Source organism: Pan paniscus, chromosome 6, assembly GCF_029289425.2.
Source record: "Pan paniscus chromosome 6, NHGRI_mPanPan1-v2.0_pri, whole genome shotgun sequence".
Taxonomy (NCBI): domain Eukaryota; kingdom Metazoa; phylum Chordata; class Mammalia; order Primates; family Hominidae; genus Pan; species Pan paniscus.
Window position 1 is genome coordinate 89,671,362 of NC_073255.2, and position 25,855 is coordinate 89,697,216.

General features: G+C 47.0%; 1 protein-coding gene and 1 pseudogene across 1 annotated transcript; both read left to right on the forward strand.

Moving 5' to 3' along the window:
• Positions 1-2,148: 2,148 nt before the first annotated feature.
• Positions 2,149-25,855, forward strand: LOC129398253 (putative postmeiotic segregation increased 2-like protein 1). The gene is made up of 4 exons (XM_063606249.1): positions 2,149-4,170; positions 24,163-24,249; positions 24,429-24,531; positions 25,663-25,855. Exons 1-4 carry the CDS (start codon positions 4,074-4,076, stop codon positions 25,853-25,855), a joined length of 480 nt encoding a protein of 159 aa, XP_063462319.1. The 5' UTR covers positions 2,149-4,073.
• On the forward strand, positions 12,537-15,588 carry LOC129398247 (uncharacterized; annotated as a pseudogene).

Genomic DNA, 25,855 nt, shown 5'->3' on the forward strand with positions numbered 1-25,855 from the left:
TGGTTTTCATTATCAATTTTTAGGGAAACATTTCACCAAAGCACTACTTAATTATAGCACAGATACTAAATTTTTATAAATAACTACATGCACACACACACACGCACACACACATATATATACATACATATATATATATATATTTTTTAGAGTCACACACTGTCACCCAGGCTGGAGTGCAGTGGCACAGTCTCAGCTCACTGCAATCTCTGCCTCCCAGGTTCAAGTGATTCTTGTGCCTCAGCCTCCTGAAGAGCTTGGGCTATAGCGTGCACCACCACTCTTGGCTAATTTTTGTATTTTTAATAGAGGTGGGGTTTTGCCATGTTGCCCAGGCTGGTCTGGAACTCCAGGCCTCAAGTGATCCGCCCTCCTTGGCCTCCCAAAGTGCTGGAATTACAGGCACGAGCCACCGCACCCTGCCCTACATATACCTTTTAATTATAATATCTTTTGGATTCTTTAAAACATTTTTTTAAAATTTTAAAAAATTCTTTAAAAAAATTCTTTTAAAAAATTTTGTTTGAAGAGTAATAACAAAACAAATCTCTGAGAATCAATAAATCTTGAGATCATTTATGGTTTTGCAATTCAACCTGAAAAACGAAGTCAAAGTTTTTATCAAAACAAAGCATGTTTAGTGCTCTCTGTCTCACTGTCTTTTAGATGCCAGACCTTAGATTTTATGATGACTCCTCAACTGTTTAGATCTCAGTTATCTCAGAGGGATCATCAGCTTTTTAAGAAAGTTTTGAGAGAAAATCAAGTGAAGAAAAGAGTAGTCAGTGCCCAACATCACAGATCTCTCACTGAACACACCATGCCTGGTATTCTCTCACAGCGATGTCACCATTTCTACCTGCCACGTATCGGCGAAGGTTGGGACTCGACTGGTGTTTGATCACGATGGGAAAATCACCCAGAAAACCCCCTACCCCCACCCCAGAGGGACCACAGTCAGCGTGAAGCAGTTATTTTCTACGCTACCTGTGCGCCATAAGGAATTTCAAAGGAATATTAAGAAGGTACAGTAAATTAATCCCGGTTTTCAAGAGTATTGGTTAATGCACATGAGCAAAAGATTTTACTAAAGATGTTTATTCTTCAGTTGATTCTCTTCCCCTAATTTATTGAGAAATGCTTTATTTGCATTTCTCATTAAAGACTTAACTTCAGGGTGATTTACTTTTTTCTTTTTATCACATAGTGTTTATTAGGACTGAGAAACATAGTGAGACTCTGTCTCTATGAAAAATTTAAAAAAAAATTGACTGGGCATGGTGGCATGCACCTGTAGTTCCAGCTACTTGGGAGGCTGAAGTGGGAGGATCACTTGAGCCCAGGAACCTGAGACTGCAGTGAGCTATGATTGCGTCACTACACTTCAGACTGTGAGACAGAGTAAGACCCTGTCTGGAAAAATATATATACATAGATATACATTTTCTTTATTTTTTATTTTTATCTTTTTTTGAGATGGAGTCTCACTTTGGCGCCCTGGTTGCAGTGCAGTGGCGCGATCTCAGTTCACTGCAACCTCCACCTGCCAAGTTCAAGCGATTCTCCTGCTTCAGCCTTCTGAGTAGCTACCATTACAGGCACGCGCCACCACGCCCAGCTAATTTTTGTATTTTCAGTGGAGACGGGGTTCCACCATGTTGTCCAGGCTGGCCAGGCTGGTCTCGAATTCCTGCCCTCAGGTGATCCGCCCACCTCGGCCTCTCAAAGTGCTGGGATTACAGGCGTGAGCCACCATGCCTGACCTTATGTACTTATATTTTTATGAGAATATTTCTCTTGGTTTTCTGATAAATGAGTTACTGGAACCCTTATGAATTTGAATGCAAATGAAACAGCTAAATGTTATATAATTGTTGTGTTTAAAAAGCAGATTATAAAACTGTCTGTATTATATGATCACAGTTTTATGAAAACAAAACAACAGGCCTAAATGTGTATAGTATAAAGACTGGAAGAGTCAGCACTTCCATGTTCTCAGCGGTTATCCTTGGATGTGAGATCTCATGCACTTTTTGCTCTCTTCTTTGTGCCTTTCCATTTTGCATGCATATTTCTTATAATCTAAAAAGTTACTTAAACATATGCAGCTAAAAACTTTTTTTACCTGTAAAGCATTCGGTGCTAATTTTAACTTTTTTTGTTTAGACGGAGTCTTCTCACTCTGTCGCCCAGGCTGGAGTGCAGTGGTGTGATCTTGGCTCACTGCAACCTCCGCCTCCTGGGTTCAAGTGATTCTCCTACCTCAGCCTCCCAAGTAGCTGGGATTATAGGTGTGTGTCACCACACCCAGCTAATTTTTGTATTTTTAGTAGAGATGGGGTTTCACCATGTTGGCCAGGCTGGTCTTGCACCCCTGATCTCAAGTGATCTGCCCACCTCAGCCTCCCAAAGTGCTGGGATTTCAGGCGTGAGCCACCACGCCCGGCTTTTTTTTTAAAGCTTTTTTGTAAGTCAGCCAGCAAGAACACAGGAGGAAGTACTCAAATCTCCCTTACACAGCTGGGGGCTATGTCAGGTTTTATAAGCGTAGGGTAATGAGGTGTGATTTGATTGGATCTTGCAATAAAGTAATGCTGGGAGGTGTGATCTGACTGGATCCTGCCATGGGGTGACACCAAAACTCAATGTGATTGGATCCTGGCTCCTGCCTTGGGGTGTCTGGTTCTTAAATCGGTCCGAGCTCTTCAGGCTGAGCTCTTAGGTTCCACTCCACGGTGGCACGCTTGGTTAACCTGGGCATGCACAGGGTACATGACCTTCAACCTGCGGGTCGATGGCAATTGAAAAACAACTGACAACTTCATTACATAAAAGTTGAACTGATTCGGGTGCGGTGACTCACGCCTGTAATCCCAGCACTTTGGGAGGCCAAGGCAGGTGGATCACCTGAGGTCGAGGAGTTCAAGACCAGCCTGGCCAAAATGGTGAAACCCCGTCTCTACTAAAAATATAAATATTAGCCAGGCGTGGTGGCGCACCCTTGTAATCCCAGCTACCCCAGAGGCTGAGGCAGCAGAATGCTTGAACCTAGGACGTGGAGGTTGCAGTGAGCTGAGATCGTGCCATTGCACTCCAGCCTGGGTGTCAAGAGTGAAACTCCATCAAAAAAAAAAAAAAAGTTGAACTAGATTTGGTCTGATGCAGTTACAGATTTACAAACTGCGTCCCACCCTCCTGCCAACACCTTCCACTCCTCATTCTTGAGGGATTAGGGATGGAGGTCATGCTTCTGTATCGACTTCATGCTGACCAGGGGCACTTAGTCCCCTAAAGTGAGAGGAATGAAACTCTTGGGCTTCTGAGTTCAGATGAGTTCTGGGGTCACCCGGAGTAGCTTGAAAGGCTGGTATTGTTGTAATACCAGCTGAAGGTGGAAGTGTTGGATCCTGGAGGACAAACAGCTCACCATCCATTTAAATAAATAGGACCAAAAAGTAACAGAACAGTGGCCACGAGGGGCCCCAACAGAGGAAGAAACCAGGTGAGGTGTGGTATAGTGGACTCGACTGCCTTCTAAATCTCAGTGGTTGTCCGGGTGCGGTGGCTCACGCCTGTAATTCCAGCAAAAGAAGAGCCGAGGCAGGGTGATCACGAGGTCAGGAGTTCAAGACCAGCCGGGCAAACATGGTGAAACCCCGTCTCTACTGAAAATACAAAAATTAGCCAGGTGTGGTGGCGTGTGCTGTAGTCCCAGCTACTAGGGAGGCTGAGGCAGGAGAATTGCTTGAACCTGGGAGGCGGAGGTTGCAGTGAGCCGAGATTGTGCCACTGCACTCCAGCCTAGGTAACAGAGCGGGACTCCATCTCAGTCAATCAATCAATCTCAGTGGTTGAACTACCCTTGATATGGTTCAGCTCTGTATCCCCAACCAAATCTCATGTCAAATTGCAATTCCCAGTGTTGAGGGAGGGACCTGGTGGGAGGTGATTGGCTCGTGGCGGCTGACGTCCCCCTTGCTGTTCTCGTGATAGTGAGTGAGCGCTCATGGGATCTGGTTGTTTAGAAGCGTGCAGCCCTCCCACTTCACTCTCTCTGTCTCTCCTGCTCCACCATGGCCAGAAACGTGCCTGCTTCCCCTTCGCCTTCTGCCGTGATTGTCAGTTTCTTGAGGCCTCCCCAGCCATGCTTCCTGTACAGCCTGCAGAACTGTGAGTCAATTAAACCTCTTTTCTTCATAAATTCCCCAGTTTCCAGTAGTTCTTTAGAGCAGTGTGAAAACAGACTAATGGACCCTTCTGGTTGAAGGAATGTAGCCATTCTGCTTGTTTAACTATTTCCTTTCTGTTCATCTCTATTTCCCGGGAGGTGTTTATCCAAGTGCAATAGGAGATATTGGTGACTGCAGAGTCCCCTCAGTGTTCTGCTAGTAAATAGTTGAAGGTTGATCAGTGATCTCCAGCATTTTCAGTCTGGCATGGAAAAGCCCCCATGTAACTGGTAAAGGTATCAGTAAGCACCAGGAGGTATCTAAATCCACCAGGAGCCATAGGCATCATGTTGATGTCCATTTACCAGTCTTCCCTGGCAAGATTCTCTGAATTGTACTGCCTTGGCCAAAAGAGGTATGGGAGGGGCTGGGCACAGTGGCTCACGCCTGTAATCCCAGCATTTTGGGAGACCAATTCGGGTAGATCATTAGAGGTCAGGGGTTCAAGACCATCCTGGCCAACATGGTGACATTCCATCTCTACTGAAAATACAAAAAGTTAGCTGGGTTTGGTGTTGGGTGCCTGTAATCCCAGCTACTCGGGAGGCTGAGGCAGGATAATCACTTGAACCTGGGAGGAGGAGGTGGCAGTGAGCTGAGATCTCGCCATTGCACTCCAGCCTGGGCAACAAGAGCGAAACTTCATCTCAAAAAATAAAAAAAGAAGTCTGGGTGTGGTGGCTCGTGCCTGTAATCCCAGGACTTTGGGAGGCCAAGATGGGTGGATCATGAGGTCAGGAGTTCAAGACCAGCCTGGCCTAGATGGTGAAACCCTGTCTCGAGTAAAAATACAAATATTAGCTGGGCATGGTGGCACACACCTGTAATCTCAGCTACTCAGAAGTCTGAGACAGAAGAATTGCCAAAACCCGGGAGGGAGAGGTTGCAGTGAGCCGAGATCACGCCACTGCACTCTAGCCTGGGTGACAGAGCAAGACTCCGTCTCAAAAGAAAGAAAGAGAAAGGAAATTCCCCAGGGAAGTACCTCAGCTTATTTCATGAAGAGGTACTGAAGGAAGCAGAGGCACGTGGAGGACTTCCCCACCTAGTGCAGCTATTTGGGCCATGGCGTCTGAAATGTATTATTTCAGAGTCACCCCTTTGATGACCTTGGCAGTGGACTGCAGTCATCTGTTTAGGCCTTTCCATGGCCCGTGTCAGTGCCGGTATTTCTGTCTGTTGCACATTTGATTTCCTTGCTGTTGGCATTTAGAAGGCCCCCTGTTTCCCAGATCACACCACGGGCATGGACTGCAGAGATTGCGTCTTGTGAGTCTGTAGAAACAGTCAAGGCCTTGTCCTCTCTTAGGTCCAGAGCTCAGGTTAATGCAGATTTTCCCAGCCGTCTGTGCTGAAGTCCCTGTGGGGAGGCTCCCGGCTGGTTTCCTATAGGTAGACAGCTACACATCCTGCCCTTCATTGGCTTCTTTTCATGAAGCTCCTGCTGTCTACAAAACATGTCTCCCTTTTCTTCTTGAACCACATCTCTGTTATTGAAACTCTAGAAGTCAGCCAGGCACAGTGGCTATGCCTGTAATCCCAGCGCTTTGGGAGGCCAAGGTGGGCGGATCACCTGAGGTCAGGAGTTCAAGACCAGCCTGGCCAACATGGCGAAACCCTGTCTCTAATACAAATACTAAAATTAGCCAAGCATGGTGGCCACTGCACTCCAGCCTGGGTGACAGAGCAAGACTCTGTCTCAAATAAAGAAAGAGAAAGTATCATGCTTTTCAGAGTTCTGTGGGTTGTTATAGTGAATTATCAAACCTGAGGACGTGGTGGGAACCTCCAAATTTGCAGCCAGTTGGTGAGAAGTACATGCGGTCTGTGGATACCCAAGCTTGCAGCTGCATCTGAAGCGAGGGCAGCCTAGCGGGGGCTGGTGGCCTTAACCTGTGGCATTTGATGTAACATCAGGGAGTTGACATCAGAATTACGTCACACAGGCCAGGTGCAGTGGCTCATGCTTATAATCCCAGCAATTAGAAAGGCAAGATAAGAAGATCGCTTGAGCTTGAGTCTGAGCCCGCAGTGAGCTATGACCGCACCACTGTACCCCAGTCTGGGTGACAGCACAAGACCCCGACTCCAAAAATAAAAAAGAAAAATCACAAAGAATTGCATGGCAGAGTGCCTGCCTTTCACAGCTTGAACTGTTGCAGGAACTTTCTTTTTTTCTTTCTTTCTTTCTTTTTTTTTTTTTTGTGATGGAGTCTCGCCCTTTCACCCAGGCTGGAGTGCAGTGGCACGATCTCGGCTCACTGCAGGCTCCGCCTCCTGGGTTCACACCATTCTCCTGCCTCAGCCTCCGGAGTAGCTGGGACTACAGGCGCCTGCCACCGCGCCCAGCTAATTTTTTGTATTTTTAGCAGAGATGGGGTTTCACCGTATTAGCCAGGGTGGTCTTGATCTCCTGACCTCATGATCCGCCCACCTCAGCCTCCCAAAGTGCTGGGATTACAGTCCTGAGCCACCGCGCCTGGACTTTTTTTTTTTTTTTTTTTTTTTTTTTGAGAGGGGTTGGGGAGACATATTCTCTGCTAGTGATTCTCCTGCCTGGTCTCGAACTCCTGCTGGGATCACAGGCGTGAGCCACCACGCCCAGCCACCTTTAGAGTTTTCTTACCACCTGGTTTTCCTCTCTCAATATCTTTCTCCCATTTCCTGCTTTAAAACTCTAGCTTGGGGTCTGGGCACAGTAGCTCATGCCTATAATCCCAGCAGTTTGGGAGACTGAGGCGGGTGGATCACTTGAGGTCAGGAGTTTGAGACCAGCCTGGCCAACATGGTGAAACCTTGTCTCTACTATTTTTACAAAAGTTAGTCAGACGTACAGGCGGGTGCCTGTAGTCCCAGCTACTTGGGAGGCTGAGGCAGGAGAATTTGCTTGAACGCGGAGGTGAAAGTTGCAGGGAGCCGAGGTTGTGCCACTGCACTCCAGCCTGGGAGACAGAGCGAGACTGTCTCCAAAACAAACAAACAAACAAGCAAAAAAACCCTGTAGCTTGGGATCAGCCTTCTCTTCTGTTGCTTTTCTTTAAAAAAGTAAAAATTAAAAATAGGCTTCAAGTGATCCTCCCGCCATGACCTCCAAAACTGCTGGGATTGTAGGTGTGAGCACTGCACCCAGCCTTATGTTTTTTTCTACATAAAAAACAGCACAGGATTATCTTCCAAAGCTAATAAATATGTTCAAATAACCACAACCCCATTAAGGAAAAATGTCACTTGACAGCAAATAATCAATCCAGACCACAATATGATCACACTCACTGTGAAGGTGAGAAAAGTTCATCTTTATTATGTTTCCCCAAGAGATGCACTGCACTGTTCTCTTCAAAACACACAGCTCGTGTCCTCCTTTAGAACACACATCCTCTTTAAAGTAACATACAAACATGCCAAAACAAGATAAAAAATTCCATCTGAATTCTCACATTTCAAACATACACTAAATATCAAATAAAAATTTATTTTTACAAGAATTTAGGGGAACTACCACATAGCTATAAATGTAATATATATGTTAACTAAGTATCATAGATAAAAACCATGCTCCCTTCAGCAGCACGTGTAATAATAGATACCAAGATTGAAAGGTAAAAGATTTAGGATGAAAAGAATCCTCTCTTAAAAAGGAAAACAAAATTATATGTATGTGTATACAACAGTTATAACACCCATCACACAGCTTTATAGAAACAGCATCTATTCAAAAATACCAGTATTTCCAAAATATTTAAAATAATATTGAAAGTAATAATAATATTTAAATAAATATATTTAATAAATATTTCAATAAATAAAATAATGTTTAAATAATTCTATACCCATGTTTTTCAAAATAAACCAATAAAATAGATAGTATATATTAGACATGTTAGTATATATATCTGAGACATGTTAAAAATCACAACTGAATTCTCACAATTCAGTCACAAACCTAAACAGCAAATAAAAATTTCTATCACCAGAATTATGTTTTTTTCTGGTGGGGAACTACCAATAGCTATAAATAGAAGAGATTATTATGGAAGTATCATAGATAAAAAGAGTGCTCGCTTCAGGAGCACATATAATAATACAGAAAAAAATTTAAAGATAATAAAAGATTTAGGATAAAATGAATTCTCACTTAAAAATGAAAAGAAAATTATCTTTATGTATATATAACAACTATAACTCTCATCAAAAAACTCTACAGGAACAGCATGTTTTCAAAAGTACAACAATTTCCAAACTATTTGAAATAAACCTATTAATAATTCAATGGCCAACATTTTCCAAACAAACCAATAAAATGCATAGTGTGCATGAAGCTATCTGTTACAGTCTGTGGCACTCATATTTCAGAAAGAATTCTGTGCCAATCTGAGCCCCTGCACTGTGCCTTCAAATGCTCCTGGACTGTGGCAAGCAAGTCCGTAAGAAACAGGACCTCCAGGTTCCGTCCCAGGGAGGTTGGCATTCAGCAATATAAAAAGGGAGGTGGTGCCGCAGGAAAGGGTGGAACTGGAAACACTCCTGGTTTCTTACTTTTCTCCAAGGACTCCTAGAAGTACCCCACCCCACCCCTGCTCCTTGGAGGACAACGTGATCACTGTATTCAGCTCTGTCAAGGATGGTCCAGGTTCTTCTAGATGATCTGCACAAATGGTTCCTCTCCTCCTTCCTGATGTCTGCCATTAGCACTGGAATAAAGTTCCTGCTGAAAATCCACATCTCCCCTGGGTCCGGTGTTCTGGAAGTGAGAGAGACAATGTCACACCTCAAGGAGGCAGCTCTCTAGACAGGAAGGTTATTCACGTCCCATGTCAAGTCTAGCTAGAGTTCAGAGCAATTGAGAAGTGCAATTTTATCTCCTGCCTTTCATTCTATACCCTGCTTGTGAACCATCGTGTTCAACTGTGAAACTCACACTTTGGTGACCCTGACTCCAAAACTTAATACACCCAAGGTCAGCCCCAGTGCTCTGCTTCATAGCAAGGACTTTGGGTGGGTCTTCCCAGGGAGTAGGGCACCCTCAGAGAATGTGGCTTTGGACTTCATCACAGCTGGGGCCTTTTGTGTCACTTCAGATCTAAACTTGTAACCGTGCTAGATCTGTTTCTAATGTGACAACATCAGGAACCACGAGTCCAGAAGCCTAATCCATAATCCTCCCTCCTCATGACGAAGTCTCATGCTCTGTGCTCAACATGGTTAGCTGCACAAGATGTAAACCAAAGCTTCACTGAACCCTCGACCCAAATCGGTAACTCAAGTGCGTCAATCATAATGAACCTCCCCGAACTCAGTATTTATGATTATTTTTGAGGCAGGGTCTCACTCTGTCACCCGGGCTGGAGTGCAGTGGCAGGATCAGGGCTCCCTGCAGCCCCGACCTCCCAGGCTCCAGCGATCCTCCTGCCTCAGCCTCCTGAGTAGTTGGGAGTAGAGATGCCTCCCACATCGCCTGGCTAATTTTTGTATTTTTGTGGAGAGGGGATATCTCGCCACGTTGCCCAGGCTTGAAGCCAGATCAAGCAATTGGGTTCCTTGGATTTCCGAAATAGACCCCAATATTCTGCCTTTACCCCGGAGGATGCAGATGTACCTTCTCTCAGGCCGATGACCTCAGGCCTCCACGGTCCCTGGAGCTCTAGGAAAGGTGGGCGCGATCTCGCGCCCACACCCAGTGCTCTGGGTCATAAGCCTGGATCTGGAAAAACAAACGCGCTTTGAGAAGACGGGGACTCCCCAGGATACCCCTCTCTCCCCTCGTCCAGCCTCCAGCCCACCCGATTCCTCCCCACATCCTCCACGTCCCCAGGCCCCACCCACCTCTTCCAACTCCTCCAGGGAAACCCAAGCCCTGCAGTGCATGTAACAGAAGAAGTGGAACCGATGCTTCCGGAACAAGGCTATCTGAGAGCAGTTCTTCCTGGCCCTCGGGTTCATGTAACGGCATAACTGGAACCAAAGCTCATGGAGCAAGGATATATGAGAGCGGGTCTCCTCGTACAGGAAGCAGATGATGTTTTGTTTGGGGGCCTCGTCGTCCTCCTCCATGTCATTGGCCAGATAGCTGAGGACAGAAATCAGGTTGCTGCTCAGGGGCACCACCAGGAGAGACCTCCGGCTGAGATCAGCTTCCCAGAGAGGAAGAAAAGGGACCGTCCCTAGCTCAGGACTGGCACCCACCCTGCAGAGAGCCATGCCTTCCTCAGGAGGGCTCTGCTGGACAGAGACCTGATCAAGGGCGTCTCCCACTCCTTCAGGATGGAGACAAAAACCCAACTGGTGACCAAGAGTGGTGGCTTAGGCCTGGAATCCCAGCACACTGGGAGGCCGAAGCAGGAGGATCACTTGAGGCCAGGAGTTTGAGACAGGCCTGGGCAACATAGCAAGACCCTTGTCTCTATTAAAAATATAAAAAATACGCCAGACGCGGTGGCTCATGCCTGTAATCCCAGCGCTTTGGAAGGCTGAAGCAGGTGGATTGCTTGAGACCAGGAGTTTGAGACCAGCCTGGTCAACACAGAGAAACCCCATCTATACTAAAAATACAAAAATCAGCCTGGTGCGGTGGCACACCCATTAGTCCTAGCTACTCAAGAGGCTGAAGCATAAGAATTGTGTGAACCCAGGAGGCGGAGGTTGCAGTGAGCCAAGATTGGGCCCCTCCATTCCAGCCTGAGACACACAGCAACACTCTTGTCTTGATAAATAAATAAATAAATAAATAAATAAATAAATACAAACTGTCCAGGTGTGGTGGCACAGCCCTGTAGTCGGAGCTAATCAAGAGGCTGAGGTGGGAGGATCGCTTGAGCCCAGGATATGGAGGCTGCGGTGAGCTATGATCTCACCACTGCACTCCAGCTTAGGGGACAGGGCAAGTCTGTCTCAAAAAAAAAAAAAGCAATTGAATACATTGATATTTTGCCAGGACCCTGCCTTCTACAGGCATCTAGTCTAATGGCACTGGGAGTAATCAGAGGAGATGTCCTAATCCCAATGTCACATTATAATAGGATGTAACTGGAGAGCTACGGGCATGCAGAAGTTGGAAGATGAGGGAAGGCATCACAGAGGCTGTAGGGTGAACCGACTTCAAGGAATGGGTGCTTCCCTTCAGAACCACGTGTGTGGGACACCCAGACAGAAAACACAAATGCAAAGTCAAGTGGAGGGCATTTGGAAGGAGCAGTGAAGCCAAGCCAGGAAACACCAAGATGGCGAGCCAGTGTGGTTGTAGAGATTGTAGAGAGGGTGGAATTGGCACTGTGGACCCTGGCCTCGATAGAGAAAGACATCAGCTAAGGAAGTTGTTCAGGTGGGCGGTGAGGTTGTCGTGCTTTGGAAAGATGTTCAGGCTGCACTAGGAAGCCCCTTGGCTTGGGGAGAGACTCCAGGAAACCCCAGCAGGGAGCATTTGACAGTGGATTCGAGTGATGCAAGGGGGACCTGGACTGTGACCTCTGTCACGGGAACCCAGAGGAGGTTGATGGCTTTTGCGGTTGATGTGGGAAGGAGAGAGAGAGAAGAACCGGAAACGTCTGCTTGCTGGGGGAAGTGTCATGTCCGCTCCTCCGCTCCTTTTCTTCTCCCCTTAGGAGCGGTTCATGGTTCCTTTTGTTTTTTGTTCTTTTTTTGTTTTTTTTTTGTTGTTTTTTTTTTTTTTTTGAGACGGAGTCTCATTCCGTCGCCCAGGCTGGAGTGCAGTGGTGCGATCTCGGCTCACTGCAAGCTCCGCCTCCCAGGTTCATGCCATTCTCCTCCCTCAGCCTCCCGAGTAGCTGGGACTACGGGAGCCCGCCACCACACCCGGCTAATTTTTGTATTTTTTTTTTTAAGTGGAGACAGGGTTTCACCATGTTAGCCAGGATGGTCTCGCTCTCCTGACCTTGTGATCCGCCCACCTCGGCCTCCCAAACTGTTGAGATTACAGGCGTGAGCCACCGCACCTGGCCTGTTTTACTCTTTTATTTGTACACTGGCATTGGAGTTTGTTTTGTTTGCCTGTTTTTTTTTTTTTTTTTTTGAAAAAAAGTCTCACTCTGTTGCCCAGGCTGGAGTGCAGTGGCTCAACCTTAGCTTACTGCAACCTCCACCTCCTGGGTTCAAGGGGTTCTCTTGCCTCAGCCTCCCAAGTAGCTTGGATAACAGGTGCACACCAACATGCCCGACTGATTTTTCTATTTTTAGTAGAGACGGGGTTTTGCCATGTTGGCCAGGCTGGTCTCAAACTCCTGATCTCAGGTGATCCGCTTGCCTCGGCCTCCCAAAGTGCTGGAATTACAGGCCTGAGCCACCACGCCCAGCCTGAGTTTCTTTTTAGAGACAACAGTCTAAGATACTATAATCCTGTCTTTTTTGTACACAGAATAAAGAGGACAAATAGGTGAAAGAATAAATGAAAGGCTGCAATCCCACTTCCCCCGCTGTCCCAGGGCATTGGATATTGATGGATAGGAGGCAGCAAACCACTCACAGAGCCAGGAAGAAATGAATGCGTTGGTATTGCCAGGAGGGGAGGCCGGCCCGGCTGAAATACGCTATGACCATAGCCAGGAGATACTGATGGAGAGAAAGGAACACAGAGAGGGAGAGGTCACATCTTGGGAGAGGAAGATTGTGGAGATAGTGGAATGGGGGTCTGGGGAGGGGTTGCCCATCAGAGAAGGGACCTCAGCATTGGGGTGACTGTGCTCATGTGGAAATTGCGGGGTGGAGGGGTATTCGAAGGTCGGATGCAAATCCGAGAAGCCGGAGGAAGGGTTTTCGGTGATGCTCCCAGGATGGTGGGCTCTGATGGGATCTTGGGAGGGGGTGTGTCTAGGTCGGCTGGTGTCAGGAGGGTCTTTTGTGTGCCAGGCAGAGAACTGTCCCAAGGAGCTGAGAGTAGAGGGCCCAGGAGCTTCAGGACTGCAGCCAGACTGTGGCCCAGGGCTCAGATCCCAAAGGACCCATAGGAGAGGCAGGGGCCACTCATTCACTCTGCAAGAGACCAGCAGAGTCCTGAGAGAGATGCTGACAAATCATAAAAAGACAAAGAATAGCCGGGAGTGGCAGCTCAAGCCTGTGATCCCAGTACTTTTTGAGAGGTGGAGACAGGAGTATCACATGAGCCCAACAGTTGGAGAACAACCTGGGCAACACAGCGAGACCCTGTTTCTACGAAGATTTCAAAAATTCATCGAGCATGGTGGCATGTGCCTAGTCCCAGCTCCTCAGGAGTCTAAGGAAAGAGGATTGCTTGAGCCCAGGAGTTAGAGTGAGCTATGATCATGCCACTGTACTCCATCCTGGGGAGCAGAGCTGGACTCTGTCTCAGAAAAAAAAATGTGTGGGTGCCAAGACTCAAGACCATGGGAGCTGGTCAGACACAGTGCTGATGTCTGTAATCTCAGCACTTTGGGAGGCCAAGGCGGGTGGATCACCTGAGGTCAGGTGTTCGGCACCAATCTGGCCAACAGGGCAAAACCCCGTCTCTACTAAAAACACAAAAATTAGCCAGGCGTGGTGGTTCACGTTTGTAATCCCAGCTGCTTGGAGGCTGAGGCACGAGAATCGCTTGAACCCAGGAGGCATCAGCTGCAGTGAGTCAAGACCGAGACACTGCCCTCCAGCCTGGGCAACAGAGCAAGACTGTGTCTCACAAAACAAAAACAAAAACAAAAACAAACTGTAGGAGCATCTGGTGGGAGGTGGTGGAGGGAGAACTGTGGGTTTGGAAGCTGCGCCCTCCCGCTGGCCGTGCGTTAGAACAGGAACACAGTTACATAGAGAACAACCTTACCTTGTCCGACACCCTCAGATCTTTGTCCCAGGCCAGGAATCTTTTAATGACAGGATCCTCTGTGATTAGAGAGCAGATATCAGCGTGAGAAGCAGGACAGGGTTTCCGTGGGAGCAGCAGGGCAGTGAGGAGAAGTGTGCCTCCCGGGGGAAAGTCTCAGGATTGTGGCCGCGGGTGAGGTGGATGGGAGAGGGGAGAATGACTTTCACTGGGCAAGGGAGAGAGGCTCCTGCTCTGAGACTCCCCTGAGAAGAGGCCGAAGGAGGCCCTGGGTGTGAGAATCTACAGGATGTAGAGCTGGGAATCAGCCAGGACCCCCTCCAGCAGACACGGAGGGACCACTGCAGAGTCATAAAGGAATTCCCATCATTTCCTCATGAGGCAGTCACACATCAGGGTGTGACCATGGCCTTGGTATCCCTCACTATGGATGGAAACACTTAGGTTTAGAAAAGTCGGTAAGAAACATTAAGTTTCAGAGGGCACAGCTGAAACCACTTTTTTGATTTTTGATTTTGTTTTTCTTTATTTGATTTTTATTTTTATTTATTTATTAATTTATTTTGAGACAGAGTCTTGCTCTGTGGGCCAGGCTGGAATGCATTGGCCTGATCTTGGCTCACTGCAACCTCTGCCTCCTGGGTTTAAGCAATTCTCCTGTCTCAGCCTCCCGAGTAGCTGGAACTACAGGGATGAGCTACTGTGCCCAGCCTTGGTTTTTCTTTTGACGCAGACTTTTGCTCTGTCACCCAGGCTGGAGTGCAGTGGTGCAGTCATAGCTCACTGCAGCCTCAAAGTCCTGAGTTCAAGCAATCCTCTTGCCTCAGCCTCCCAACGTGCTGGGATCTCAGGCGGGAGCCACAGCGCCTGGCCCAAAACCAAGCTTTCTTATCCCAAGCACCGACCTTTATCAAGTCTACCTAATCCTCTGTTGTCTCCTAAGTGTCCCTCATGAGTGATCACTTCAGAGTCCTCCCGCATGGAGAGCTCACCCACTGGGGCATATTTTTCCCATTGGAAAAGTGTGGTTATTGGAAGTTTCCTCTTTAGAAAGAACAGGATTGGAGGTGCTCTCTGGGGTGTCCTCCTACCAAGCAGCCTGTTGAAGGCCTCGTAGTACTCAGGGAGCACGAGCGACACTCGCCGTCGCTTCGCCTTCATCTTGAGGCCACACAGCGTCTCCGCCACCCAGGTCTCCTCAGGCTCAGGGGCGAGCTCCTGCTCTGGCTCATCGTCAGATTCATCCAAACACTCCCTCTTCCTTTTCCAGCCAAGGGACTTACGTGGGGGGCTGGGATCTACCCCAGGGGCTGAGTAAAGAAACCAGGCCACCGTGTAATGCTTCTGCAACTGATCACGTTAGACCCCGACCCCAAACCCCAAACCACTCTCCATCCTCCCCAGCCTCGCAGACTGCTGGCTTCTCCAAGCCACCTTTCTGACTTTCTCCTCTGCTCAACCCCATGTGCCACTCCTTCCCCTCCCCATTCTTCCCTCTCTCTGTCCTCAGAACACTGCCTCATATCCTTCCCTGGTCCCTGGCTCTCTGAGTCCCTCTTTTTTTTTTTTTTTGTTTCGAGACACAATCTTGCTTTGTCACCCAGGCTGGAGTGTAGTGGTGCAATCTCAGCTCACTGCAACATCCATCTCCCGGATTCCAGTTATTCTCCTGCCTCAGCCTCTCAGGTAGCTGGGATTACAGGTGCCTGCCATAATGCCCAGCTCAATTTTGTACTTTTAGTAGAGACAGGGTTTCACCATGTTGGCCAGGCTGGTCTCAAACTCCTGGCCTCAAGTGATCCGCCTGCCTTGGCTTCCCAAAGTGCTGGGATTACAAGTGTGAGCCACTGCACCCAGCCTGAATTTCTCCATTCTTCCCACACACCCTCCCCAGGTTCTCCTTCCTGACCTCTGACCCTTCTTTTTTTCTTCCTCTTTTTTTTTTTTGAGACAGCATCTCACTCTGTCACCCAGACTGGAGTGCAGTAGCACGATCTCGGCTCACTGCAACCTCTTCCTCCCAGGCTCAAGTGATTCTCCTGTCTCAGCCTCCCAAGTAGCTGGGATTATAGGCACACACCACTACCGCCTGGCTAATTTTTGTACTTTTAGTAGAGATGGGGTTTCACCATGTTGGCCAGGCTGGTCTTGAACTCCTGACCTCAGGTGATCTGCCCGCCTCAGCCTCCCAAAGTGTTGGGGTTACAGGGGTGAGCCACCACGCCTGGCCCCCTTCCTTCGTCTTAGTCAATCGTATGCCACCTCTTCTTCCTCCAGTCCCCTCACCTGATGGTCCCGACACTTCATCATCCACCACCTCCTGGAGGGGGTACCCTGAGGTGCTCCGCTGGGGGCTCTGCTCTTCCTGGGGCTGCGGTTGATGGCTCATCATGATCTTTCCCAAAATCTGTCCCATCTCACCGAACCTAGTCTCTGTTCTGTCCTTGATCTTCTTCTGGACACTGCTGGGATCCAGAAGAGTGTGTTATCAATTCTCGAGGCTGGGAGAAGTCAGGAGTGGAGAACAGCTCTGAGAAGTTACTGTTGTCCAACTGAACTGCCAGGTGCCGACAGAGTCCGGTCCCTCCAATCAGGAAGGTCGGAATCTCTGATGTCATCGTTCATGCCAACCTGGCAACTAGTTTGAACAAAAACACATGTAACTGCCAGGCTGATCTCTTGTCCTGGAGATCCTGGGTGAATGGTATCTCCTGCCACTGTCCCAACCTCAGACCACTGTCCAAAAGCATCTTCAGGGTCTCCGCATCCCTCTGTTCCCTGTCCCAGCAGAGGCTGTGTCCTCTCCGCTCAAAGCTTGAAGCGTATTGGGGTCTCCTCTTCTCTGTACATGCCCGTTTCAGAGTCCGGTCTGGTGGGAGAGGGATCAGGATGGGAAAGAAAAGTAGGGTAAGCAGAAGCGATGAAACCTTACAAGAGTGAGATTATCATGTACAAGAGATCCCAGGAACATTGACTTGATGAAAAAGTCACATCAGAGCACTCAATTTGGCAGAGCTTTTCTGCCGAATGTCTACTGATATTCACTGTCTGAGATTCTGTACTGGGGGTACACGTGTCCTCTGCCCTAAGGCATCTTTGAGTCCAAGAGATATTTTGAGGACCGGAAATCATAGGAAACTGCCCATGAGTTCACACATATTTCCAATGGTGTCCCCAATTTCAGGGAGTCCACGGATCACCTAAAACCAGCCCCTCCAGTTTGGCTAAGAAACTCTATATATCAAGTTTTGTATCATATGTATTGCTCTTAACTCAGAAAATTCCACCATTTTTGGCAGTGGTTTATTTATTTATACCATTGAAGGAAATGGTTTATTTATGAATCTATATTATGGATATTCTATAAGATACTGGGTGTACAAAAAGACTAAGTCGAAAAATCTCAGCTGTGCACAGTGGCTCATGCTTGTAATCCCATCTCTTTGGGTGGCCAAGGGAGGAAGACTGCCTGAGGCCAGCAGTTCGAGACCAGTATAGGCAACATAGCAAGAGCCCATCTCTAAAACAAAACAAAACAAAACAAAATTAGCCAGGTGTCGTGGCTGGCACCTGTGTTCCAACAACTTGAGAGACTGAGGTGGCAGGAGGATTGCTTGAGCCTAGGAGTTAGGGGCTGCGGTGAGCTGTGATCGTGACACCGCACTCCAGCCTGGGCAACACAGCAAGACCTTGTGTCAAAAAAATTCTTTTAATTAAATATAAAAGAGTTTCATGACATTCAGAGACCATCCAAAGAACCTGTGGGTTCCGGCCAGGCACAGTGGCTCACACCTGTAATCCCAGCGCTTTGGGAGGCCATAGCAGGTGGATCGCTTGAGGTCAGGAGTTTAAGAGCAGCCTGGCCAACATGGTGAAACCCCATCTCTTCTAAAAATACAAAAAATTAGTCAGGCATGGTGGTGGGTGCCTGTAATCCCAGCCACTCAGGAGGCGGGGGCAGCAGAATGGCTTAAACTTGGGAGGCGGAGGTTGCAGTGAGCCAAGGTCGCACCATTGCACTCCAGCCTGGGCAACAAGAGCAAAACTACATCTCAAAAAAAAAAAAAAAAAAAAAAGAGAACCTGTGGATGAGTTCCCACATGGCTTCCTAACGGGCTGCGGCTCTCCTAGGAGTCTCTCGCTCATGGGAAAGGCACAAACTGAATGCGGGAGGAAATCCCATTGCTGTGGAAGTCCCATTGTTAGGAAGCTCTGCTTTTCTGGAGTTCAAATTTGCATTCATGATGCTTTAAACGTCAGAGCTGGGTGTGTCCTCCTACAACAAATCACTTTACTCTCTCTCTCTCCTAGTTAACAGGCTTTCAAATATTAGAACATCCATGTTCTGACCTCATTAAAATTGCTCTTTTGTGGAATGAAAAGCTCTGATTTAACCCGTCTTTAAGCCTGGTATGCATATTCCTCTCTGTTCCGGCCACCTTGTCTAGACACACTACACTGAGGCAGTGCCCATCTTAGATGATGTTGACACATTGTCAAAAAATGGGCAAACCAGGTGCGGTGGCTCACACTTGTAATCCCAGCACTTTTGGAAGCCGATGCCGACAGATAACCAGAGGTGAGGAGGTTGAGATCAGCCTGGCCAACATGGTGAAACCTGTCTGTTTTTCTGTAAAAATACAGAAACAATGAGCTGGGCGTGGGAGTGCACTTCTGTAATCCCAGCTACTTGTGGGGCTGAGGCAGGAGAATCACTTGAACCGGGAAGGTGGAGGTTCCAGTGAGCCGAGATCACGACACTACACTCCAGCCTGGGCGACAGAGTGAGACTCCGACTCAAAAAAAAAAAAAAGTGCCAGACAGCCCAGGTTTGGTCTGATATGTTCAGAAAAAAGCAAAACAGTCACCTCTCACCTTTTCTTTTCCTGCAATGATGCCGTTTAATACAACAATGGCTGTAGGTATGCTGCAGAAATATCATTCAAGTGAAACAGAAGGGCTTTCCTGGCTGGACACAGCGGTCACTCCTGCAATCCCAACACTTTGGTTGGCTAAGGTGGGAGGATTTCTTGCGGCCAGGAGTTCGAGGCTGCAGTGAGCTGTGATCCACCACTGCATTCCAGGCTGGGCATCAGAGTGAGGCCTCTCTCTAAAAAAAACCCTTCACTCCCCAAAAAAAGGGATTTTCAAATACCAGCCTTTCAGCATGAGGATCACATGGAGGAACATTAAGACACAGATGCTGGGACCCAGCCCTATTGATTGTAATTTAAAAACTGAGGTGAGGCCTGATTTAGCTCCGTCATTGGAATCCATTCAGATTTGAAATTCTCTGAGTTGGACAGTGCAAGAGAGATCCTAAAGAAAACAAAGTCACTGTGGACTGAAATGAGCTGACAAGGTTTTCTGAGCGTGGTGAAATATGATCTGGGCCTCACTTGGGAGGGCTGTGGCCAGGCCTTGAGTCCGTGGCTCAGTGGGGCCTTCTGAAACAGCCTCCAAGCCGCGCCCCCCCCTTCATTTGCTAGTGGATGACCCCCTCCAGCAGCTTTGGTGCTGATGGGAATAAGTCGACCTGCAGCGGAAGTTCAGCCCAAGTCTCAGCCCAGCAGCTTCTCCACACCTGTCCGGGGTCTGGTCATGCTGCCGTCTCTGCGGTTCTCTGCGGAGTCGTGGTTTCTGTACCTTGAAGAGAACTTCCCCTTTGGGACCCAGAAACCCAGTGAATCCTCAGGAAAAAAGGGAATGAAATTACTGAAGACAACTCTGTGGCGGGGAGATGGAAAAGAGGCTCTCTCTTTTTTTTTTTCCTAATATTTTGAGACAGAGTTTCGCTTTTGTCACCCAGGCTGCAGTGCAGTGGCTCCATCTCGGCTCACTGCAACCTCTGCCTCCCAGGTTCAAGCGATTCTCCTGCCTCAGCCTCCCGAGTAGCTGAGATTACAGGCACCCACCACCACTCCCGCCTAATTTTTGTATTTTTTTAGTAGGGACAGGGTTTCGTCATGTTTGCCAGGCTGGTCTTGAACACCTGACTTCAAATGATCCACCCGCCTCTGCCTCTCAAAGTGCTAGGAATACAGGCATAAGACACTGCACCCGGCCTGTTTTTGTTTTTTAGAGACAAGGTCTCTGTTGCCTTGGCTGGGGTGCAGTGGTACAATCAGCTCTCTGTTGCCTCCTGGGCTCAAGCAATCCTCTTCTCTCAGCCTCCCAAGTAGCTGAGACTACAGGTGCATGCCTGTAGTAGATATAGCATCTTGCTCTGTTGCCCAGACTGGTCTTGAACTCTTGGTCACAAGCGATCCTCTTGCCTTGGCCTCTCAAAGTGCTGGAATTACACGCGTGAGCCATTGAGCCCAACCAGATAAGATGATCTTTAAGGGCCCTTCCCATGGTACCATATCCAAGTCAGCGAGACTGTGGCTATAGCAAGTTTAACATAACCAGATACGCTAGTATTATGGGCTGCATGGTGTGCCCCCCACCCCTAATTCGTGTATTGAAGCCATGACCCTCCAGACCTTAGAGGTGACCTTATTGGAACCAGAGTCTTTACAGAGGTGATCAAGTTAAAATGAGGTCACTAGAGGCCAGACACGGTGGCTCACACCTGTAATCCCAGCACTTTGGGAGGCCGAGGCAGGCAGATAATGAGCCCAAGAGACCGAGACCATGATGTCCAACATGGTGAAACCCTGTCTCTACTAAAAATACAAAAATTAGCCAGGCGTGGTGGTGTGGGCCTGTAGTCCCAGCTACTCAGGAGGCTGAGGCAAGAGAATCACTTGAACCCGGAAGGCAGAGATTGCAGTCAGCCAAGATCATGCCACTACACTCCAGCCTGGGTGACAGAGTGAGACTCTATCTCAAAAAAATAAAAATTAAAAAACTAAAAACCTACAGCACCACCTTTTACATAATGCAATGGTTTGGTAAGCACATGCACCCCAGGGAGGTAGTGGCAGATTCAGTCAACCTTCCCAGCAGCGTGGAGACGCAGTCAGGCATAGCAGGTGTTGATGTGGTTTGAACCCACAGCTTGGCTCAAATCCACACTCCCCTACTTAGTACCGAGTGAAGCCACTTACCCTCTAAGTGCCTTACTTTTCTTTTCTTTTCTTTTCTTTTTTCTTTTTTCGAGATAGAGTCTCGCTCTGTCACCCAGGCTGGAGTGCAGTGGCATGATCTTGGCTCACTGCAAACTTCGCCTTCCAGGTTCAAGCAATTCTCCTGCCTCAGCCTCCCAAGTAGCTGGGATTACAGGTGCCCACCACCATGCCGGGCTAATTTTTGTATTTTTGATAGAGATGGGGTTTCACCATAGTGCCCAGGCTGGTCTCGAACTCCTGACCTCAAGTGATCTGTCTGCCTCGGCCTCCCAAAGTACTAGGATTAGAGGCATGAGCCACCACACCTGGCCACTTTTCTTATCTATATTTGTTATGTGGATGACTTGTGTTAACGCAAATAAGATGCTGCTCGTCATCTTTAAAGAAAATAGGTGGCAACCTGTTATAGCAAGTCCTGTTTTTATTTGTACTTATGAGGCTTTAATTAAACGCTAAGAATTAAAATGCACATAATATTAGACTTTACCTCACAAACTGGCTTCAATTATTCGATGAGACTTATATGTATTACTTAAATGAGGTTAAATTTAACCTTTAAAAAATGATTTATTGTGGCTGGGCACAGTGGCTCACACCTGTAATCCCAGCACTTGGGAGGCCAAGGCAGACGGATCACTTGAGGCCAGGAGTTGAAGACCAGCCTGACCAACACGGCAAAACCCCATCTCCGCTAAAAATACAAAAATTAGCCAGGCATGGTGGTGCACACCTGTAATCCTAGCTACTCAGGAGCCTGAGACACAAGAATCGCTTGAACCCGGGAGGCAGAGGTTGCAAGGAGGTGAGATCACACCACTGCACTCCAGCCTGGGCAATAGAGTGAGGCTCTGCCTTAAAACAAAGAAAAATGATTTTGGGGGATGATGGGGTGTCACTATGTTGACCAGGCTTGTCTCAAACTCCTTGCCTCAAGCAATCCACCCACCTCAGCCTCCCAAGTAGCTGGAATTACAGGCACATGCCACCACGCCTGGCTAGTGTGTGTGTGTGTGTGTGTGTGTGTGTGTGTGTGTGTGTAGAAACAAGGTCTTCCTGTGTTGTTTAAGCTGCTCTCAAACTCCTGGGCTCAAGTGATCCTCCCACCTCGGCCTCCCAAAGCATTGGAATTACAGGTGTGAGCCACCTCACTGAGCCCTCCACCTTTCAGCTGAACGCAGAAAAGTACAATCTTTTAACCCAAAGCGTTCCTCACACTTAGGGTCAGGAAGAGCCCTTCATGCCCTGGAGGCAACTACTAACCCTCTGCTAAACACTCTGACTCTGGGTGTGAGAAACACACCTACTGTGCCCCACATATTTTTCCAAATACAACTTAATTTAGCCTTCACGACAACCCTGGAGTGAAGGATCATTAACTTTATTTCATAGATGTGGAAACTGAGACTCAGAGGCAGGAAATGACCTCCTTCTGGAGGCTGCAAATTCTTTGATGCTCCTTTGATCAACAGGTGGGAGCTGGCCAGAGGTGGTGGCTCACACGTATAATCCCAGCACTTTGGGAGGCCAAGGTGGGAGGATTGACTGAGGCCAGGAGTTTGAAACTAGCCTGGGCAACATAGCAAGACCTCATCTCTACAAAAAATACACAAATTAGCAGGGTGTGGTGGTGCACACCTGTAGTCGCAGCCACTCGGGAGGCTGAAGTGGTAGCATTGCTTGAGCCCAGGAGGTTGAGGCTGGAGTGAGCCATGATCAAGCCACTGCTCTCCAGCCGAGGAGATGGAGATAGACCCTGTCTCAAACAACAACAAAAAAATAGGTGAGGGTCAGCCAGGCGTGGTGGCTCACGCCTGTAATCCTAGAACTTTGGGAGGCCAAGGTGGGAGGATTGCTTGAGACCAGGACTTCAAGACCAGCCTGGGCAGCCTAGCAAGATCCCATATATCCAGGCCTCATATAATCCGCCCACCTTGACCTTTCACTTAGCATAACATCCCCAAGTTCAATCATAGTGTTACAAGTGACAGGATCTCCTTATTTTTAAGGCTGAATTAAATACTCCATTGTATGTATATATCACATTTTCTTTATCCATTCATGTGCGGATGGACATTTTTTTCTTGCTCCTTTAAAATAAGTTCACTATCTATTAGCCTGGGCAACGTGGCAAGACCCCATGTCCACAAACAATAAAAACGATTAGCTGGGTGTGGTGGTCTGTGCCCCGTAGTCCCAGCTACTCAGGAGGCTGAGGCAGGGGAGCACTTGAACCTGGAAGGTGGAGGCCGCAGTGAGCCATGATCACACCACTGCACTCCAGCCTGGGTGGCAGTGGAGTCTTCAAGAAAGAAATAATAAAATAAAATAATTTCATCATTTATCTCACCTAAATATGTATTCTTGAATACTATTGTTTTGCCTGGTCTTTTTTTTTTTTTTTTTTTTTTTTTTTTTTTTGAGACGGAGTCTTGCTCTGTTGCCCAGGCCGGAGTGCAGTGGTGTGTTCTCGGCTCACTGCAAGCTCCGTCTCCTGGGTTCACGCCATTCTCCTGCCTCAGCCTCCCGAGTAGCTGGGACTACAGGTGCCCGCCACCACGTCCGGCTAATTTTTTGTATTTTTAGTAGAGACAGGGTTTCACCGTGTTAGCCAGGATGGTCTCAATCTCCTGACCTCGTGATCCGCCTGCCTCAGCCTTCCAAAGTGCTGGGATTACAGGCATGAACCACCGCGCCCGGCCCCCGTTCTCCTTACTGGGTATGTTAAAATTATTTCTTTCAAAGGAAAAGGCTGGTCAAAGTGCAACGGTCTTTACAACTAATTGATCACAACCAGTTACAGATTTTTTTGTTCCTTCTCCACTCCAACTGCTTCACTTGACTAGCATAAGGGAAAAAAAAAAAGAGGAAAGAAAGAAAATGCTAAACTATTTAATCTGGGCTAGTAAATAGCCAGAAAGAACTTTATAAAAGTGAAATATACAAAATGACACTAGTATGTTTAACTAAAGGTCTAGTTATGACACTTAAATTTGCACATGTTATAGATAATATCAATATAAAAACTGATAGCATGGGTCCATTTTTAATAAATATATAAATATTTTAAACTTTCTAGATCTAAAGCTTAAGGACTATGGAGTGGATCTCATTGAAGTTTCAGGCAATGGATGTGGGGTAGAAGAAGAAAAGTTCGAAGGCTTAAGTGAGTTAACTTTTTCTAATCCTATTATAAAATAATTGGGCCACATGTCTTAGAATTTTGAGTAACACTGTCTTGGGAAACACAAAAACAGTTTTTTTAAAGCCAGTTACTAGATATCATGTATATTTATTGTTATAGCACTTGAAATATCTTAGTCCTTACTTTATACTCTCTTTCAGCTCTGAAACATCACACATCTAAGATTCAAGAGTTTGCCGACGTACCTCAGGTTGAAACTTTTGGCTTTCGGGGGGAAGCTCTGAGCTCACTTTGTGCACTGAGGTGATAAAATATTTTTATCCATTCACTTGACCCCTTAGAAAAACCTCTCTGAAAATTAATTGGAATCATTATTATTTACAATTTTCTGTCTCAATATCTCAGCTTCTAGCTTCTGAATTCTGTTTTGTCTCACTGCCAATCTAAGTCCTAGTACTTCTGAAATGTGAGCAATAAATGAATGAAATGAAGCAAATAGTATTGTTAAAAAAATTGGTTACCCTTATTAGAACAGTAACTTCTCAATTTGAACATAACATATAGGTAATAAATGATAGTTACCATTGGTTTTCATTATCAATTTTTAGGGAAACATTTCACCAAAGCACTACTTAATTATAGCACAGATACTAAATTTTTATAAACAACTACATGCACACACACACACGCACACACACATATATATATATACATACATATATATATATATTTTTTTTTTTTAGAGTCACACACTGTCACCCAGGCTGGAGTGCAGTGGCACAGTCTCAGCTCACTGCAATCTCTGCCTCCCAGGTTCAAGTGATTCTTGTGCCTCAGCCTCCTGAAGAGCTTGGACTATAGCGTGCACCACCACTCTTGGCTAATTTTTGTATTTTTAATAGAGGTGGGGTTTTGCCATGTTGCCCAGGCTGGTCTGGAACTCCAGGCCTCAAGTGATCTGCCCTCCTTGGCCTCCCAAAGTGCTGGAATTACAGGCATGAGCCACCGCACCCTGCCCTACATATACATTTTAATTATAATATCTTTTGGATTCTTTAAAAAAATTTTTTAAATTTTTAAAAAATTCTTTAAAAAAATTCTTTTAAAAATTTTTGTTTGAAGAGTAATAACAAAACAAATCTCTGAGAATCAATAAATCTTGAGATCATTTATGGTTTTGCAATTCAACCTGAAAAAACGAAGTCAAAGTTTTTATCAAAACAAAGCATGTTTAGTGCTCTCTGTCTCACTGTCTTTCAGATGCCAAACCTTAGATTTTATGATGACTCCTCAACTGTTAGATCTCAGTTATCTCAGAGGGATCATCAGCTTTTTAAGAAAGTTTTGAGAGAAAAGCAAGTGAAGAAAAGAGTAGTCAGTGCCCAACATCACGGATCTCTCACTGAACACACCATGCCTGGTATTCTCTCACAGCGATGTCACCATTTCTACCTGCCACGTATCGGCGAAGGTTGGGACTCGACTGGTGTTTGATCACGATGGGAAAATCATCCAGAAAACCCCCTACCCCCACCCCAGAGGGACCACAGTCAGCGTGAAGCAGTTATTTTCTACGCTACCTGTACGCCATAAGGAATTTCAAAGGAATATTAAGAAGGTACAGTAA

Bases quoted from the DNA above. Each gene is read 5' to 3' on its own strand.
- LOC129398253 (XM_063606249.1), top strand. From the start codon at position 4,074: ATGGCCAGAAACGTGCCTGCTTCCCCTTCGCCTTCTGCCGTGATTGTC. The intron at 24,250-24,428 runs GTGAGTTAACTT...ACTCTCTTTCAG, and splicing joins AGAAAAGTTCGAAGGCTTAA to CTCTGAAACATCACACATCT. The intron at 24,532-25,662 runs GTGATAAAATAT...ATTCTCTCACAG, and splicing joins AGCTCACTTTGTGCACTGAG to CGATGTCACCATTTCTACCT.